The 18,097-nt window shown below is 40.1% G+C and overlaps 1 protein-coding gene across 4 annotated transcripts in view; it reads right to left on the reverse strand.

Annotated features, from left to right (window-relative positions):
* Positions 1-18,097, reverse strand: part of MAP3K5 (mitogen-activated protein kinase kinase kinase 5) — a 200,675-nt gene that overhangs the window by 13,302 nt on the left and 169,276 nt on the right. For all 4 annotated transcript variants that reach the window (XM_061623946.1, XM_061623944.1, XM_061623947.1 and 1 more), the window contains 8 exons: positions 17,537-17,642; positions 10,985-11,142; positions 10,532-10,709; positions 8,543-8,563; positions 7,787-7,964; positions 7,513-7,681; positions 1,542-1,727; positions 271-376 (listed from right to left, as the gene is read on the reverse strand). In XM_061623946.1, coding sequence (XP_061479930.1) covers positions 271-376; positions 1,542-1,727; positions 7,513-7,681; positions 7,787-7,964; positions 8,543-8,563; positions 10,532-10,709; positions 10,985-11,142; positions 17,537-17,642 — 1,102 coding nt within the window. The remainder of the gene's footprint in view (positions 1-270; positions 377-1,541; positions 1,728-7,512; positions 7,682-7,786; positions 7,965-8,542; positions 8,564-10,531; positions 10,710-10,984; positions 11,143-17,536; positions 17,643-18,097) is intronic.

Here is an 18,097-nt window from a genome sequence, read left to right on the forward strand (position 1 = left end):
CGATTACTGATTTCACTATGGGTATATGGGGTGAGAAGTAATTGGGTACAGCTCCTTGCTGTGTTGTCCCCAATGTAAATGCCATTTTTTTAAAAAAAGAAAAGCTGTACAGCTACTTCAAGATTACAATGTTAGCAGAGGCACACAGATTATGTATTGACACATACCAGTGTGTAAAGCATGGCGATTTCAGCAGAATTTCTTTCCATGTTAAGTGTGCTTAGGGTCATAGCCTTTCAGAGCTATTTCAATGAGTGACAAGTATCTCACCTGGGACCAGAATAGTAATAGCAGTCTGCACAGCTTTGCGAATTATGCTATCTAGTGCAAACATCCAATGTGGTTTGATATTGTGGGTTCTTAAAACTTTATTCACCTGGAAAGAGACAATGGAATTAGAACAGTATTTTAAGTGTTTTCAAATGCAGCTTTGGTGGAAAAACGAAATGGATAGAGAGCTGACCTTGAGTATACATTGAATGAAAAGCAGTGCTCCCTCTTTCCCCTGGCCTCTAAATAATCTATTCATCTCTAGAGACCAGGAGAACTGCATTGTTTGGAAATGTGAAGGATGAAGGACAAAAATATTTCTAAAAGCTAAATATAACAAATAAGGATTCACTTAATTTACCATTTCTATCTACTTGTTGGGAGATCAAAATTTTCTGGTATTACAGTAGTCTAAATTGTGAACAGAGTATAATGCTTTTTAACCAATCACCTGCCATTCAAATTAAATAATTATATTTAAATAAATGTGTATACTATCAAAGCTTCAATCCAGGCTCTTTTCTGATACTGAAGCAGATGTGTATAACAAAGTTAGAAAAGTTGGCAATTTTTATATTTTAATTTTTAATGACAGTTACACCTAAATAAAAATAGCATCAGAAAATGTTGTATCCCAAGCTTGTATCAGCCTTAGCAGCATGTCAACAAAAGAAGCTTTAGCCTTCCTGTCAATCTTGGGGCTGGAGAGAGGGATGATATCCACCTGCTTCTCCACCTCAAAGATTCAGAAGAAGGCTGGGTTTGTCATGCTCACTAGGGGGCACAAAATACTTTGCCATCATTAGCAGAATTATGGATTACTCCCTTCATCCATTTGTACAGAAAAAAACATCAGAATGTGCCTCATCTGAAGTCAATATTATCTGCTGGAGAAATTTTCATATAAGTTTACAAGGAGAATCTTCCTCATGCTATTCATAATCTGTTACCCTGGACATTTGTTTCTCATTTTGAACTCTAGTACAGTGAACTTATTTATTTATGTATTTAGAATCCACCTTTTCCCCAAGGAGTTTAAGACAGTGTGCATTGTGTCTCCTCCCCATATTAAAACTAGTGACTTGCCCATGTCACCCAGTGAGCTTCATGGCTAAGTGGGAATTTAATATGTTCCTTCCCAGTCCCAATCCACCACTCTGACTACTACACCACACTGATTCATGATTTACTTTCGCTGGATAGTGTCACGAATTTAAGACATTTATACTTTATAAAAAGTGGTAACACCAGGAGGAAAACAGTGTACTTACTGCATCTTGGAAACCAAAGAGTACCAGTTGAACCTGGCTGATGCCATGGCTGTCAAAGTCTAGCTCCAGTTTTAGCTTTGAAAGTGTATTTGCAATGATTTTGCGGTCAGTGGAACGTACAAATTCTCTGAGGCTGGCAACTAAAGTTGTGATGTGTTCCCATTTCAGCTTAGGCTCTTCAGCTCCCTGTTAGAACAAATAAAGAGCACCTAATTACACCTGTATAACCATGAAGTAATAGCGAACATATTAAGTGAAAATTCCACTGTGCACTACTGCTGTGTAACTTTCATCCATACATTTCAATGACACTTGCACAAGAAAATATTTTATAAATAATGTTGTTAGCAGTGCTTTTTTTAGCTAGGGGATGTATATAACAGAAATTGCATGGTCCCAGAAATGACACTGTATGCTTGGACTTTCAAAAATGTTCTGACAAACTCCCTGATCAAAGGTACCTGTGCAAACTTAGCAGTCATGGGATAAGAGAATACACTCACTATTCACTAATAGGCAAAAAACCCATGCGGTTTTGAATGTACCTACATCCAATAAATATTTCTATCAAACTTTAAAAACCAGAGAAATCGGGCAGCTATAGTGAATGCACCAGGGGAGGAGGAGACTAGACCTCCTCTCTGAGATATTGTACTGCCCTACAAATTGGTCAAAATGCAAAAACAATTTGGGTTCGTCTTTCACACTCCAGTCCACTTCCTGTGTAGCTTGGAAGAATTTGGTAACATGTGCTTCTGAGCATATGGTGAGTGGTGGAAACACCTATAATCAGCCCAAATAACAGAAACAAGACATGTGCTGTGCTGATCTTGTTTTAGCAGGCAGGAAGCAACAATTTTAAGACAATTGATATAGTTCAGATAGTAACTTTAAATATGTTTGATTTACTTTGCAATTTTAGTGAAGTTTCCTATAGTAAATTATTTTCTTTTGCTTGTTTCTGTGAATATGTGAAATACAGCAACACTTTGCATAATTTGCACTAAACAAACTCCAAAAATAATTGTGGAGCAATGGCACTGACTATTCTGCAGAATAATATCCAGTGGACATGAGAAGTGTCTCAGTTTGTACAAGATAAAACAGTGGGAGGGTGAAATATATTCCAGCAAATTTCTAGGTGTGCTCTTTGTTTATAATTGACCATGCCCATCCTTCCTAAAGTGGAGTTGTTTAAGCATAGCAGTCTGAACACATGCATCTTGGGAAGGCCAAGTTTGTTTTTCCCAACTGCTAGATTCATTGCTTAAGTAGGAAGATACTGTAATCAAATTGTATTCAAACTGCAGTTTCAGATTCAACTGTTAATGCACCCAAAATAGAAATAGAACATAACCTCCAGGTTGAAACACAAAAGGCTGTCTTCACCATCATATGACATTGATCAATAAAAAGGCTTTGAAATCAATAAAAATAAATTTGACACAGATTTCTAGGATGAATCATGAGAGAAATATAATTTTCTAGGTTAGATTCTCTGTAGAAAGTCATTTTCGTTGGCGATCTCTTGTGGCCGATATGCTCAGAAGTATATGTTACCAAATTCTTCCAAGCTACACAGGAAGTGGATTGGACTGTGAAAGACCAACCCAAATTGTGTTTGCATTTTGACAAATTTGTAGGGCAGTATAGAGAGGAGGTCAGGTCTCCTGCTCCCCTGGTGCATTCACTATAGCTGCCCAATTTCCCTGCTTTTTTAAGTTTGATAGACATACCTGTTGGCTATAGGTACATTCTTAAACCATAGGGTTTTTTGCCTATTAGTGAATTTCTCTGCTTTTTAATCCAGGAGGTAAGAAATGGGATCCTGTGCAAGTTTGCTGAGAATGGATTGATCATTTGCATGCTTTTTGAGTTCAATGGGATTTACCAATCATGCTTAGGATAGGTGAAACTGAACATGGGGGAGGGGTAAGGAAAGGAGGAAGAGCAGAGAGGAGGGGGGGTTACAGCAGGCAGGAAGGGGAGAACGAGCACAGGTTTGATCATTTGCATGCTAATTGAGTTCAATGGTATTTACTCCTGTGCAATCATGGTTAGGATAGGTGAGTCTGACCTGGGGGAGGGGTAGGGAGGAGGAAGGAGGAGGGAAGGGGAAAAAGGGGAGGGGTAGGGAGGAGGAAGGAGGAGGGAAGGGGAAAAAGGGGAGGGGGAGGAAGGAAGGGGGAGGGGGGAGGATGATGAGATTGGGCGAGTGAGCACTGGGCATTGGGAAAACCTCTTTCCTTTCCAAAGGGAAAACATTGTTAATTGTATCATTATTTTGGGGGGGGGGGTTCCCTCACTTTTTTATTCTACAGCAGACACATGTAGTCTCCCACCCAAATTTAAATTTCACTTTAAATAGTCATGGCTTTCCCCAAAGAATCCTCGGAATTGTTGTTTTTGAAGGGTGCTGAGAATTGTTAGGAGAAGTCCTATTCCCCTCACTGAGCTACCATCACCAGAAGAGGGGCTTGACTGTTAAACCACTCTGGTCACTGGAACTCCGTCAGGGGAACAAGGGTCTCCTAACAACTGTCAGCACCCTTCACAAGCTACACTTCCCAGGATTTTGGGGGGGAAGCCATGACTATTTAAAGTGGAATAAATGCCTGACATGGGTGTGGCATCCTGATTACCCAAGCGAAACCTGTGAGTCTGGCTTTTAGAACACTGACAGTTGGTTCTTACTGAGCATGCCTGCACTATCATACAGTCCAATGTTAAACTTCTTAAATTAATTAAAAATCAGCCAGGCATTTTTTAAACTTTTAAACTGCAGAAGATAAAGGTCACAGTATGAGGCAAAGTCAGTAACAGATTAAATGTACTCTGTGAACATGGCTGATTTTTCATTAATCTCAACAAATTATGAGACCACTGACAGAAAAAAAAACAGGGGTCTTTTAACTTTTAACTCTAGATTCTGAGTGTTGTGTGTATCACCATGAAAACCTAGAGGGTTGTTAAGCAAGCATTTCTGAGTTCAGGACAATAAGTTTTGTAAGATTTTATTTTGAAATGAGCTTATGGAAAGCAGCAGAATGGCTTGTTAGGGTATTTTCAATTTAACATGGCAGAATGTAAAAAATCCATGCTGGCTATAGTATACAGCCACTCTGGTGGCTGTATAATAACTGATTAAAAACAGGAAGCAGAGAGTAGGAATAAATGGAAGGTTCGCACAATGGAAGAAATGGATACTCCCCAAGGTCTGTGTTGGAACCAGTACCTTTTAATTAGTTCATAGATACACTGGACTTGTGGGTGAGCAGTTAGATGGCCAGGTTTCTGGTTCAAGTGTGAAGTGATGCACACTGGGACAAAAAATCCTAATTTCACATATATGCTAATGAGTCTGTACTGGCAGTGACTGATCAAAAAAAGGATCTTGAGGTCACAGCGGATTATTCACTGACAATGCATTATTCAATGACAATGTTCCAATGCATGGCAACCATGAACTGGTAATTGCTTGTTAATGTTTTTTTTTAAAATAGTATGTTTTTAACCCTTTTTTAAAGATGTTTTTAAAGCTTTTTTAAAAAAATGTTTTTAACGTTTTGTTTTAATGTATTTTAAGGTCTGTTTTTATGATGTTTTAAAGTGTTTTTAGCATTTCTGTTTGCTGCCCTGGGCTCCTGCTGGGAGGAAGGGCAGGATATAAATCAAATAATAAATAAATAAATAAATTGCACACAAGGCATCATTAGGAAAGGGATTGAAAATAAAACTGCCAATATCTATGATGTTACCACAGTTGGACTGCTTTGTACAGTTCTGGTTGCCACATCTTAAAAACAATATTGTAGAGCTCAAAAAAGTGCAGGAAAGGGCAAGCAAAATGATCAGGGTTGGAGCAGCTCCTCTATTATTAGATTTATATCCCACCCTTCCTCCCAGCAGGAGCCCAGGATGGCAAACAAAAGCACTAAAAACACTCTAAAACATCTTAAAAACAGACCTTTAAAATATATTAAAAGAAAGCACCCTTAAAAACAAATTAAAACAAAGCATCTTTTTTAAAAAAAGCTTTAAAAACATCTTTTTTAAAAAAGCTTTAAAAAGTAATTAAAAAGTGTGTACCCTATGAGGAAAGGGTACAACATTTGGAGATTTTTACTTTAGAAAAAAGGTGAGTAAGGGAGGACACGAATGAAGGGTATATGCATGGTGTCAAGAAAGTGGATAGAAAGGAGTTTTTGTCTCTGTCATATAATATTAGAACTCAGGGATATCCGACTAAGATAAATGATGGGCTTTTCAGGAAAGACAAAAACAAGTACTTTTTCACATAGCAGAAACGGTGGAATTTGCTACCACAAGATGTGGTGATGGCCAATAACTTCAATGGCTTTAAAAGGGGATTATACAAATTTGTGAAGGATCAGGTCATCAATGGCCATTCATCATGATCACTATATTCTGCCTCCAGGATCAGAGACAGCATGCCTCTGAATATCAGTTGCTCTGGAAACAACAGCAAAAGAGAGCTATTGCTCTCATGTTCTGCCTGTGGCTTTCTATAGATATCTGTGGGAAGTAGGATGCTGGCCTAGATAGGCCTTTGTTTGATCCAGAAGGGCTTTTCTTCTGTTCCTATGACTTTTGGAATAGGCATAACGAAAAGCATTATCCAAGCCACAGAGACAGGAGCTTTCCAAACTAAAGTGGTTCATGATCATCCACTGAAGCAGTAAACATTTATCATATGAGTGTTTCCAAGACTGCACTACAAAAGGATTCTTTTTAGTTCAGTTCCCTATGCCAATGAAGGAATCTATAGGCGAAGAAGGATATGAAAAGCTACAAAACAGAACATTTAATATGTCACAGCCATGACACTTCTCATTCACACTTTGGAATTTATACCTTGAACTTCTCAACTAAGACTCTCACAGAATACGTTTGAATACATTTTCTGTGAATGTGTGAGGAAAACACAGTAAAAAGCATCATGCTTTTTGAAGAATTTTCTGTGAGCCACATGACTGGTTATCTAGAGATAACTCCTCAATTCATTTCAACCTCTAATTTGCTTAGGTGTTCATGGGGTTAATAAAAAGAGTTTGAAAGCAACAAACAAGAACTTCTGACTAATGAGAGATTAATTCCACTCATCTCAGAATGGTCTAGTTTATGCAGTGTGGAACTTCCTACAAAACAATGGTGTGTCGTGAGAGTAAGCCATTTTGAAGCACAACATTTCCAATATTTGCTGCAATCTGTGGCTCACGGTTGATAAAATGAGATTCATTGGTGGGGTTATAGTTTAGATTGTACAACCCTACTGCTGAGCACAGTTTAAGTATATGATAGGGCAACTCAGATTTGACATTAAATTACTTCAAAGTTGAGTCACAGAACTTCTTATCTATCCTTGATGCTGCAATGTGATGCTGTTGTTAGACAGTCAGGGTCATTCTTTTGTAACACAATTGACAAATCATCCCAATGAATAAGATTTCATTTTGTTGTATTGTTTGTTATTTTTCTTAATTTATATACCAATTTTCCAATAATCTTTCAAAGCAATTTAGAATAGAAATAAAAAACAAGGCCAACAATAAAACTACAATTAAAAACAGAGAATTATTGTTCAGAAACCCCCCCGCTGCTTTAGAAGAACATAACTAAAGTTCAGCATTTGGGTGCTTGTTATGCAGGATAACATAACAAAGGTTACAGTGTCCTGAACTCTATAGTTCAATGAGATTTAGTCTTGGGTAAGTGTATATAAGATTTCGGGCTTAGTGTTGCAGAGGTACCTGCATTCAATTATACATCCCCACTATATTAGCCCCCAAACACTCAATCTGACAGAGTGTTCTAAGTTACCAATCATAAACAAATACACCAGATTATCATCTTGAAAATTTTTCCATTGTGGGCGTACTAGTGCTGTGCTCACAAACTCTTGTCCTAACTATATATTTTTAAATTACCGATGTTAAACATATTTGTTTACCTGTGATAAGGCTTCCATCAAGTTTCTCACCACCTTATCTTGGTCCTCTGTTAGGATTCTATGGAGGGTGGCTCTCCGTTCACTATCCTTTTTGAGCATGAAGAACCCAGAATCCTTCTCTTCAGGTGAAGGAGGAGCACTGTGATCCTCAAAATTCTCATCTGGGATGCTGTGAATATTTAAAATTAGAAACTGCTATTAAAATAATCAAATTTATTTGCATAACTTATTCCTTTTTTTCACAAAGTAACAAGGAAATTATGCAGACTTTTACCTTAGAAAAAGAGACCTAAGTCCTTTTGCATCCTTGTCTCCACAGGATTTAGCTCTCATTTTAAAAGAGAATGGATCAAGCTTTAATTCCGTGTCAGGTGAAACTGATCCATATTCGCTGCTACTACTTGTATCTTCCACAACAACAGGAACAGGCAAAGATACACTTCGAAGATATTCTGCTCATGGAAGTGAAAAAAAACAGAAGATTACTCTACTCAAGCCTCCTACACAGAGTAAATTGTAATATATATTGGGTATGGTGCATCCCTTCCAGCATGCGTACCACATATACCCTGTGGGGGTGGGCCTATGGGAGCTGATATGATCCTCCCATTCAAGATAATATTCAGATACACTGAACTGGACCCAAGGAAAGGAGGCTTTGGTGGGAAGAAAGGGTTCACTATGCACTATGGAAATTCTCTCTCACATAAACAAGTCTGGAATCTCCATTAATGTGACAGGTTTGATTGTACTGACTATGTCTCTGAAAAGGACATGTTCTTGTCCTCTGGAGTAGATTTTGATGTTTTGCAAGGGGCTGAAGGAAAAGAAGGGGAAATCCCACTGCATGAGGAGAAATCTATTCTGCTGGCAGACAGACACAACTGGATGTCACCCATAATATTTGGCTCCTTTTTTCTCATTTGAAATTGTAACTATGATAGCTTATGGCTAAATAAACACTGATGTCTTTAAATGTTCAAAGATTTCAATACATGTAAGAAAAGAAAGATATAAATATTAATCTTACCATTTGATCCAACTGAGAGTGCTACGAAAAAGAAAAAGAATTAAAAACATCAAGTATTCATTTATGAAATAGAACCAGAAAAAAGACATTTGGTCTTACCATAAAAGAGTTTTCTCTGTGCATGTCAAAAGCTGATCTCAGGTGGGTAGCTAGCTCCACCTAGTGGTTGAAGGCAGAAGAGTGCTAAAGAGTTATTTTTTACAAGGACTTCCTGCTCTGTGCAGCTCCTTATTTCAGTTTTTGATAACAAGCCAACCAACAGGAGGAAAGAACAAAGAGAAATAATAGGAACCATTGACACGAAACAGGAAACAACAGCACTCATACGCTCTCTGCTGTAGGTCTAAGATGAAAAAGACAGTGATGGCAGCCTGGCTCTCCTAGGGAGTGGCCCTGAGATCAGCTTTTGACATGCACAGAGAAAACCGTTTTACGGTAAGACCAAATGTCTTTTCTCCTGTGCATGGAAAAGCTGATCTCAGGTGGGGCATACCAAAGCTGACCCATGTAGGGTGGAAACATTGCTGGGCTGATTACACTAGTGATCTGGGGAACGTGCTGTAGCACTCTCCTACCAAAAGCTGCCTCTGCTGATGCATATGTGTTAATCTTATAGTGTCTAATAAACGTATTAGATGCGGCCCATGTAGCTGCTCTATAAATCTCTGTATAGATGTGTGGCGTGAGAATGCTGCCATTGTGGCTGCTGCCCTGGTTGAGTGGGCCACTATCCTGGTCAGCCGGGCTAACTTTAGAGAGGCGTAGGCCAGTGTGATACATGCCTTGATCCACCTAGCGAGTGTGGACGAAGACACTTTCTTCCCTAAAGACGCTGGGTGGAAGGAGACAAATAAACTGTCTGACGGAGATGTTTTGTTTTAGAGATATTCATTTTCAGGGCTCTTCGCACATCCAGTGAATGCCACACTTTCTCTGTGGGGTGAATGGGATTAGGACAAAAAGAAGAAAATTCCAGCTCTTGCTGACAGTGGAACGTAGACAGTACTTTAGGACGAAAAGAAGGGACAGTATGTAGGACTACTCTATCCTTATGAAACACACAGAAATTCTTGTCAACAGACAGAGCATTCAACTCAGACACTCTCTGGGCCGAAGTAATGGCCACAAGGAACAAGACCTTAGGATAGGAAAAAAACATCAAACTATACAGGCCTGAATGTCGAGAGGAGCGAGATGAACCGTTCTTGGTGGAATGCAGAAGAGAAACTGAAATAAGGAGCTGCACAGTGCAGCAAGTCCTTGTAAAAAAAACACACTCTTTAGCACTCTTCTACCTTCAACCACTAAGTGGAGCTAGCTACCCACCTGAGAACAGCTTTTCCACGCACAGGAGAATAAATAAATAAATAATCTATAAAGACAGTTTTCTTTTCTGTGGTTTAAGGAATAGTTTACAACAGTTTATTTACACAACATATAGGTCCCAGGCTGTGGACTGAAGGCACATAAGGCCAGCTCCCGGCTGAAGCTAAGCAGGGTCAGGTCTGGTCAGTGCCTGGATGGGGACTGGGAACCATATGTAAGCCGCCTTAGATTTCATGAAAAGAAAGGCGGGGTATACATGTAATAAATAATAATAATAATGATAGGCTCCAATCTAGCAGAAGTAAATTGTGATTAATTCCTACTGAGGGGGAAAAAAACCAACTGAACAAGCTAATTGAGACTGTCTTTAGTCCCACTGCTTCCAAAAGGAAGCAAAATATTAAGCAATATCAACATTTAATGTGTATGTTTTTTAATTTTTTTATGTTGCTGTATACCGCCTAGATGTCTTGTGAAAGGGTAGTATATACTTTTATAAATAATTTTAAAAATATTTCTTAGACAACAGATACAAAGTGATTAGTTAAAGCCACCTTTTGTATGCTAATGATTCTGCGTGTATGTTTTCAACACAGCTGATTATATCAACCAGAATGGCTAATAGTCTTAAACCCTTTGAGCTAGACCTAAATATGTTGTTACCTGTTAGCTTTGATTGGGACTTCCTTTTTTTGCTTGTGACTTTTAAGAATTCATCTACAAGAAGTTCATTAGCACAGGTTCTCCTGTTTGGATCTGGTTCAAAGCAGCACAGTAGGAAGGCTTTTGCTTCTGGTGACATGGATTCAGGAATCTCAGGGTGTATTTTGAACATTCCAACCTGATAAAAAAATAAAAAAAATCAAGAAGATCTTCCATCACAGAGAGACATCTTCTTAAAATACAGGCATCCCTTATAATTTGAATAACTTTTTAGCATTCTCTCTTCATCATATTTTCCTGTTCAACTGAATCACCTCACCAAAACATTCATTCTCTCTCACTCCCTCTCCCTCTCTCACACACACAATTCTTCTCCAGCTTAGTCTTTTAATTAGATAACACGATTTTTTTTTACAAAAACCTCTCACACACAAACGATAAATATAATCTAACCTTAAACATTGCTGCCTGTGGCTCGCCTAGTTCATAAAATGGAGGTTTTCCTGTGGCCATTTCAATAATTGTGCAGCCTAAGGACCAGATATCTGCAGCTTTTCCATAACCTCTTGGTCCTTTATCAATTATTTCTGGTGCCATATACTGAAGAGTACCTGTTAAAACAAAAAAAAAGTTTCACTTAGGCAAGAATTTCTTTGATCAATAGCTAAAACTAAAAGGAAGCACACAGTTAAGCATTACATTCCCAGACTTCATAAGAATATTTTTAAAACGTTACTTAAAATTTATATAGCACTTCAGAGTGTTCTGCCTATATTGGCCCAGTGTGGCTGTTATGATCTTGGTCTAATAAATCATGGTTTATTAGGCTGAGATGAGCCTTGTGCCCATGTTCTGCCCTTACCTCTTCCCTCATGTGCACAGTATGGGTATTTCTATTGTGATTTATTAAATCACAGTTTCCCCATTACATCTGAACCAAGAAACTATGGTTTAATATTTGTTTACAGACCAAGACATGAAACCAAGATCAAGAAACCGTGGTTTAATAAACACCAGAACTGTTCCATTATGGTGCACAAGAGAAAGAAGGAAAGGAGGGCATGGGCACAATGCTTGTTCTCAATCTAATAAACCATGGTTTATTAGACCAGGAAATCTGAAGGCAGGCCATTAACTCATAAATTCTTACAATATCACTATAGATAAAAGTCAATTTATAAATGGAAGTGTGAAGACAGGCAAAGAGATTTTATTTAGTCATTCCAGCATTCATTTCATAGTAACATTTATGTCCTGACTTTATTTGCAATCAGGCACAAAATGGCTTGCAGCAGTAACCTACCTAAGGTCACCTAGTGAGGTAATATCATAGGTAAGATTAATATAAAGAACTTCCTAGTTCATAGTGCAGTTTTTTTGACACTACACTAGCTGTCGGGGTTCTTCTAGCTCTTGTTCTATATGTTTACTTATTTATTACATTTATTCCCCACCTTTCCTCCAATGAACTCAAGGTGGCCTCTCCTCTCCACATCATCCTCGTAACAATCCTCTGAGGCAGGTTAGGCTAAGAGATAGTATTGGCCCAAGGTCACCCAATAAGCTTCAGGGCTGAGTAGGGGATTTGAACCTGGATCTCCCCAGTCCGAATCCAACACTCTTACACCACACAAGACTTAAACCACAGTGAAATCTATTTTGGAATTCCATTGACTCAAGATTATTTTATGCTAGTAAGGTTTTAATATTGAATTTAATATCATCACCATCAAATGTTAGTGAAATTAAAAATTCAGTGAAACATGACAAAAATACACACTGGTCATGATCCAAATCTGCATCTATGAAGCTCAGTTAGATACCCTAAATACCACTCATTAGCTACTTTGCAGGAAAGGGAGAATGAGGAAGGGAACTAAATCTACACATTACACACACAGCATCGCAAACAACTGATCAACACTAATATCTAAGTATCTATGTGTGCATGCTGTCTTGGTTGCTAGATTGTGCACGAGAATGAAGTGCACACAATAACCTACCCATCTAAGGATATAAACGTCCTCTAGCTGGCCTCGTGCGTGCGTGCGTGCGTGTGTTTTGGAACTTTAGTGATGGAACCCACAGAGTACTCGCACCTGTTTTTTTCTTTTCTTCCTTTTTTTTTGCTGCACAGGGTAACCATTTTCTTCTGGCACTCACAGCACTTTTATCAGGGCATGAGTACCGGCTCCTCCTTTTTTACCAAAAGAGTACTGCTTCTAGCTCTATCAGAATGTTTCCCGATAATAAGGAAGGTCAGGTAGCGGTAGCTGTGTGGATTTCTATTGATTCAGGAATCAGGAAAGTTGCTGATAACGGTGAAAGAAACTGCGCATCACACAGGAAGATTATTAATACTTTATTTATCTGATGCCCACAACTTGGTAAATGAATAAAAGCACACTCTGGAACACATTTCCCAATGACTTCAACAGAACTTTGAAAGTCAGTGTGCTTAGGATCTCGGCCCATATCAGGGTTTTCAAAAATGTATAAAACTAAGGCTGTAATCCTGTACCCACTTTCCTGGGAGAAAGCTCTAATTTATCTGTTCAATAATAGGCAAAAAACCTTGCAGTTTAAGAACGTACTGATAGCCCGCAGATATTTCTATCAAACTTTAAAAAGCAGGGAAATTGGGCAGCTATAGTGAATGCACCAGGGGAGCAGGAGACCTGACCTCCTCTCTGAGATATTGTATTGCCCTACAAATTTGTCAAAATGCAAACACAATTTGGGTTGGTCTTTCACAGTCCAATCTACTTCCTGTGTAGCTTGCAAGAATTTGTTAACATGTGCCTCTGAGCATATGGTGAGTGGTGGCAATACCTGCCATCTCCAAAGATGGAGAATTATATTTTTGTATGTTTGTTGGTGTTCTTCTTACTTTGCTTCTTTCCTGTGTTACTAATATTTCTACAGAGAATCTAAACTAGAAAATTTTATTTCCCTCATTATTCATCCTAGAAATCTGTGTCAAATTTATTTTTATTAATTTCAAAGCCTTTTTATTGGTCAATGTCATATGATGGTGAAAACAGCCTTTTATGTTTCAAATTAGAGGTTATGTTCTATTTCTATTTTGGGTGCATTAACAGTTGAATCTGAAACTGCAGTTTGATGTAAAATCAGACTGATTACAGTATGTTGCTACTTCAGCAATGACTCTTAGCTGTTGGAAAAAAGAGGATGCATGTTTTCAGCCTGCTATGTTTAAACCACTTTATTTAAGGCAAAGTGGGCATGGTCAATTAAAAACAGAGCACACCTAGAATTTTGCTAGAATATATTTCACTTCCCACTGTTTTATCTTGTGCACACTGAGACACTCCTGAGGTCCACTGGAGACTATTCTGCAGAATAGTCAGTGCCATTATTCCACAATTGTGTTTAGAGTTTTTTTAGTGTAAATTTTGCAAAGTGTTGCTGTATTTCACATATTCACAGAAACAAGCAAAAGAAAATAATATACTGTAGGAAACTTCATTAAAATTGCAAAGTAAATCAGACATATTTAAAGTGACCATTTGAACTATATCAACTGTCTTAATAATGTTGCTTCCTCCCTGCTAAAACAAGATCAGCACAGCACATATCTTCTTTCTGTTATTTGGGCTGATTGCAGGTGTTGCCACCACTCACCATATGCTCAGAGGCACATGTTAACAAATTCTTCCAAGCTACACAGGAAGTAGATTGGACTGTGAAAGACCAACCCAAATAGTTTTTGCATTTTGACAAATTTGTAGGGCAGTCCAATATCTCAGAGAGGAGGTCAGGTCTCCTGCTCCCTTGGTGCATTCACTATAGCTGCCCAATTTTCCTGCTTTTTAAAGTTTGATAGAAATATCTGTGGGCTATAGGTACATTCTTAAACCGCAAGGTTTTTTGCCTATTAGTGAATTTCCCTGCTTTTTAATCCGGGAGGTAAGAAATGGGATCCTGTGCAAATTTGCTGAGAATGGATCGATCATTTGCATACTTTTTGAGTTCAATGGGATTTAGAAATCGTGCTTAGGATAGCTGAAACTGACCATGGGGGAGGGGGGAGGAAAGGAGGAAGAGCAGAGTGGAGGGAGGATTAGAGCAGGCAGGAAGGGGAGGGGAGGACGAGCGCAGGTTTGATCATTTGTATGCTAATTGAGTTCAATGGTATTTACTCCTGTGCAATCATGCTTAAGATACGTAAAACTGACCATGGGGAGGAGGAAGAGGAGGGAGAGGAGAGGGAAGAGGAAGGAAGGTATTGGAAGGGGATGTGGAGGGAGGGGCAAAGGAAGGGGGAGGGAAGGCGCAAGAGGGAGGGGATAGGAGGAGAAGAGAGAGTGGGTTTGATCGTTTGCATACTTTGTGTTCGATGGGATTTATTTGTGCAATCATGTTTGAAAATGAAAACGGACTGCCTTCAAGTCAATCCCGACTTATGTTGACCCTATGAATGTCGAGACTTTGGATCGGGATCCTGAAGACGATGTGGGAGAGAGTGGGGAGGGGGATTTGGAATTCCAGGAGTTGCAGCTGGGAAGTGAAGAGGAGGGGGGCGAGAGATGTCAACAGTGAGAGATCTTGGGATTCCAACTGCCGGGGACTCATCCCTGCCAGTTCTCACGCCTCCCTTCGCGCCGCGGGGAGGGGGGTTGAAGGAGGAGGAGGAGGATACGTAACCTCTCCTCAGCCCAGCAGCCCCGGGAAGAAGCCGGTGTCCAGTTTCCACTCTCCCGACCCCCCCGCACGGGATAGGGATGTCAATACTTCGGAAGGAGAGGGGCCCAAGGATCCACCCTCCCCTCGAGCTTGGCGACGGCAGCGGAGGGAGGAGCAGAGAAAGGCGGAGGAAGGGGGATCTCTCCGAAGAAGCGCAAGGCTACGCACCCGCCTCCCTCCTTCATAAGCGATGGAGAGGCAGGAAAACTTTGCTCTGTCAACTTTCTTTCAATGCTGCGGGATTAGATAGTTAGGAATTTTAGTGAGTTAGACTAGATGTCTGCATGAAGCGCATTAAATATAACATTGAAATCTTCTTAATAAAGAAAGAATTACTTACACCCTTGAGTCCGGTTATTGCCTCCCAACCTGGGCGCGACAATGAATAGGGTTTTCATGGTAAGTGGTATTCAGAGGTGATTTTACCATTGCCTTCCTCTGAGGCTGAGAGGCAGTGACTGGCCCAAGGTCACCCAGTGAGCTTCATGGCTGTGTAGGGATTTGAACCCTGGTCTCCCAGGTTGTAGTCCAACACTGACCTGGGGGAGGGGCAGGGAGGGGAGGAGATTGGGTGGGTGGGCACTGGGCAGAAGGGAAGACCCTTTCCTTTCCAAAAAGAAAACATTGTGAACAGTATCATTGCTTTTCAGCGTTTTCCCTACCTTTTTATTCTACAACAGGCACATGTAGCCTCCAACCCAAATTTAAACCAAAGCTGTCCCTTGCTACATCCACACCAGGCCTTTATTTCACTTTGGAGAGTCATGGCTTCTCTCAAAGAATCCTGGGAAGTGTAGTTAGTGAAGGGTGCTGAGAGTTGCTAGGAGACGCCCTGTTCTCCTCACAGACCTTCAATCAGAGTGGCTGGCTGTTAAACCAGTTTGGCAGCTAGAGCTCTCTCAGTGGAACAGGAGTCTCCTCTCACCACCCTTCACAAACTACACTTCCCAAGATTCTCTGAGGGAAGCCATGACTGTCTCAAGTGAAATCAAAGTCTGGTGTGGGTGTGGGCCCCTGATTAGGCAAGCCAAGCAGCTGTGAGTCTGGCTTTTAGAACTCTGACAGTTGGTTCTTACTGAGCATGCCCTGCGTTATCATAGGCGCCAGCCAAAATGTCTTAAATTAATTAAAAAATCAGCCAGGCATTTTTTAAACTTTTAAACTGCAGAAGATGAAGGTCGGAGTATGGGGCAAAGTCAGTATTAGGATTACAGGTACTCTGTGAACATGGCTGATTTTTAATGAATTTCAACAGATTATAAGAACTCAAACATCCAAAAGGGCTCTGGGTTTTTTTCTCTCTTTTTAGACTTTGAACTCTCTATTCTCTCTGACTGTCTTGTGTATCGCTGTTGCGCTGCAGCCAACTCAGAAGGGACAGGAAGGGGGGAGGCATGAGTTTCAGGCACCTCCGCAGCCAGAAGAAGCAGAGTTGGGGATTGTTGCGTCTGAGCAGGATCGTGCGGGAGGGGGGCAGCCTGCTCTCCAGCCAGTTCCCACGAGTAACGCCCTTTCCGAGGAGCCAAGTGCACCGCCCCCAGTTGATGCAGAGGACTTGTGGGGGGAAGGTTCAGAGTCAGTGCCAGCTCCTCCTTTACCAAGCAGTTCCCAGGAGGATTCCAGTGTGGCACCGTCCCCTGACCTCGAGCCCGTTGCTCGGGAGCAGGTGTCTTCAGATGAGCTGTTGGATGCACGTCCCGTCTCCTCGTTCCCGTCGCCGCGAGAAACGGACAGGGCAAAGACAGGAATTACAAAGGAGTCAGAGATTACGTTCGAAAACATTTCCTATATAAGCCTGCCGCTCCCAGTGGGGGGTCGTTGAGTCAACTTCCTTCACACGCTGCAGAGCATGTCTAGAGTATAGTTAGGGACTCTAGTGAGTTAGCGTAGGGTTTCCTATGAAGCGCAATGCCTTTGATGTATCCATTACTCTAATAAAACAAGATTTACTTGCACACACACTCAAGCCTCATTCTTTCGGCTCTGGATGGGACAATCGCCATAGAGATTGAGAGGGTTATTAAGCAAGTATTTCTAATTTCAGGACTATAGGTTTTGTAAGGTTTTGTTTTGAAATGAGCTTATGGGAAGCATCAGAATGGCATGGGGGTATTTTCAATTTAACATTGTGGAATGTGAAAAATCCACGCTGGCTATAGTATACAGCCACTCTTGTGGCTGTATAATCTATCTATTCATCCATCCATCTATCTATTAATATCTAATTTATGCTTCTACATAGTCTTTTACTTTGAAATTAGGAAGCTCCACAATATACAATATACTTTAGAAACATACCTGTGAATGTTTCAGTGCATGGATTAATGCCGGCAAGCCTCTTTGATGTTCCAAAATCTGAAATCTTTAGCACTCCACTGTATGTGTTGATAAGTACATTATCACCCTGCAAGGGAGAACATTTGGGATTGTTATTTTTATTTTATCATATGACTGACCTTGCGTTTGCAGCTCAAATGAATGTTGAAATGTCTCATTAAAATGGAATTAAGTGGATGATGCTACAGTTTAGTCACTTTGTTTCTAGTTCCATGAAACTTAATTACTCAAATGAAAATTTACTTAAGGGTGTCTGTGACGTTACTGATGTTTTTTATTGTAAATACTGTTTGGTTGAGTGAATAAGTCAGGGAGCAGTTATTTGCATATGAATGCTGTTTGGTTGAGAGAGTGGAGAGGGAGGAGGAGTGTGATATATAGAGACAACGTGTACTGAAGGATTCAGACAGGGTATTGGTTTTGAGTTTGATAGGGAATAGTTCTGGAGAGTGATAGGGTTTGACAGGAGATAGGACTGAGACAGGAGCTGAGTGACAGAGACAGAGTCTGATTTAGAGAGTG

This window comes from Rhineura floridana, chromosome 4, assembly GCF_030035675.1.
Source record: "Rhineura floridana isolate rRhiFlo1 chromosome 4, rRhiFlo1.hap2, whole genome shotgun sequence".
NCBI lineage: Eukaryota > Metazoa > Chordata > Lepidosauria > Squamata > Rhineuridae > Rhineura > Rhineura floridana.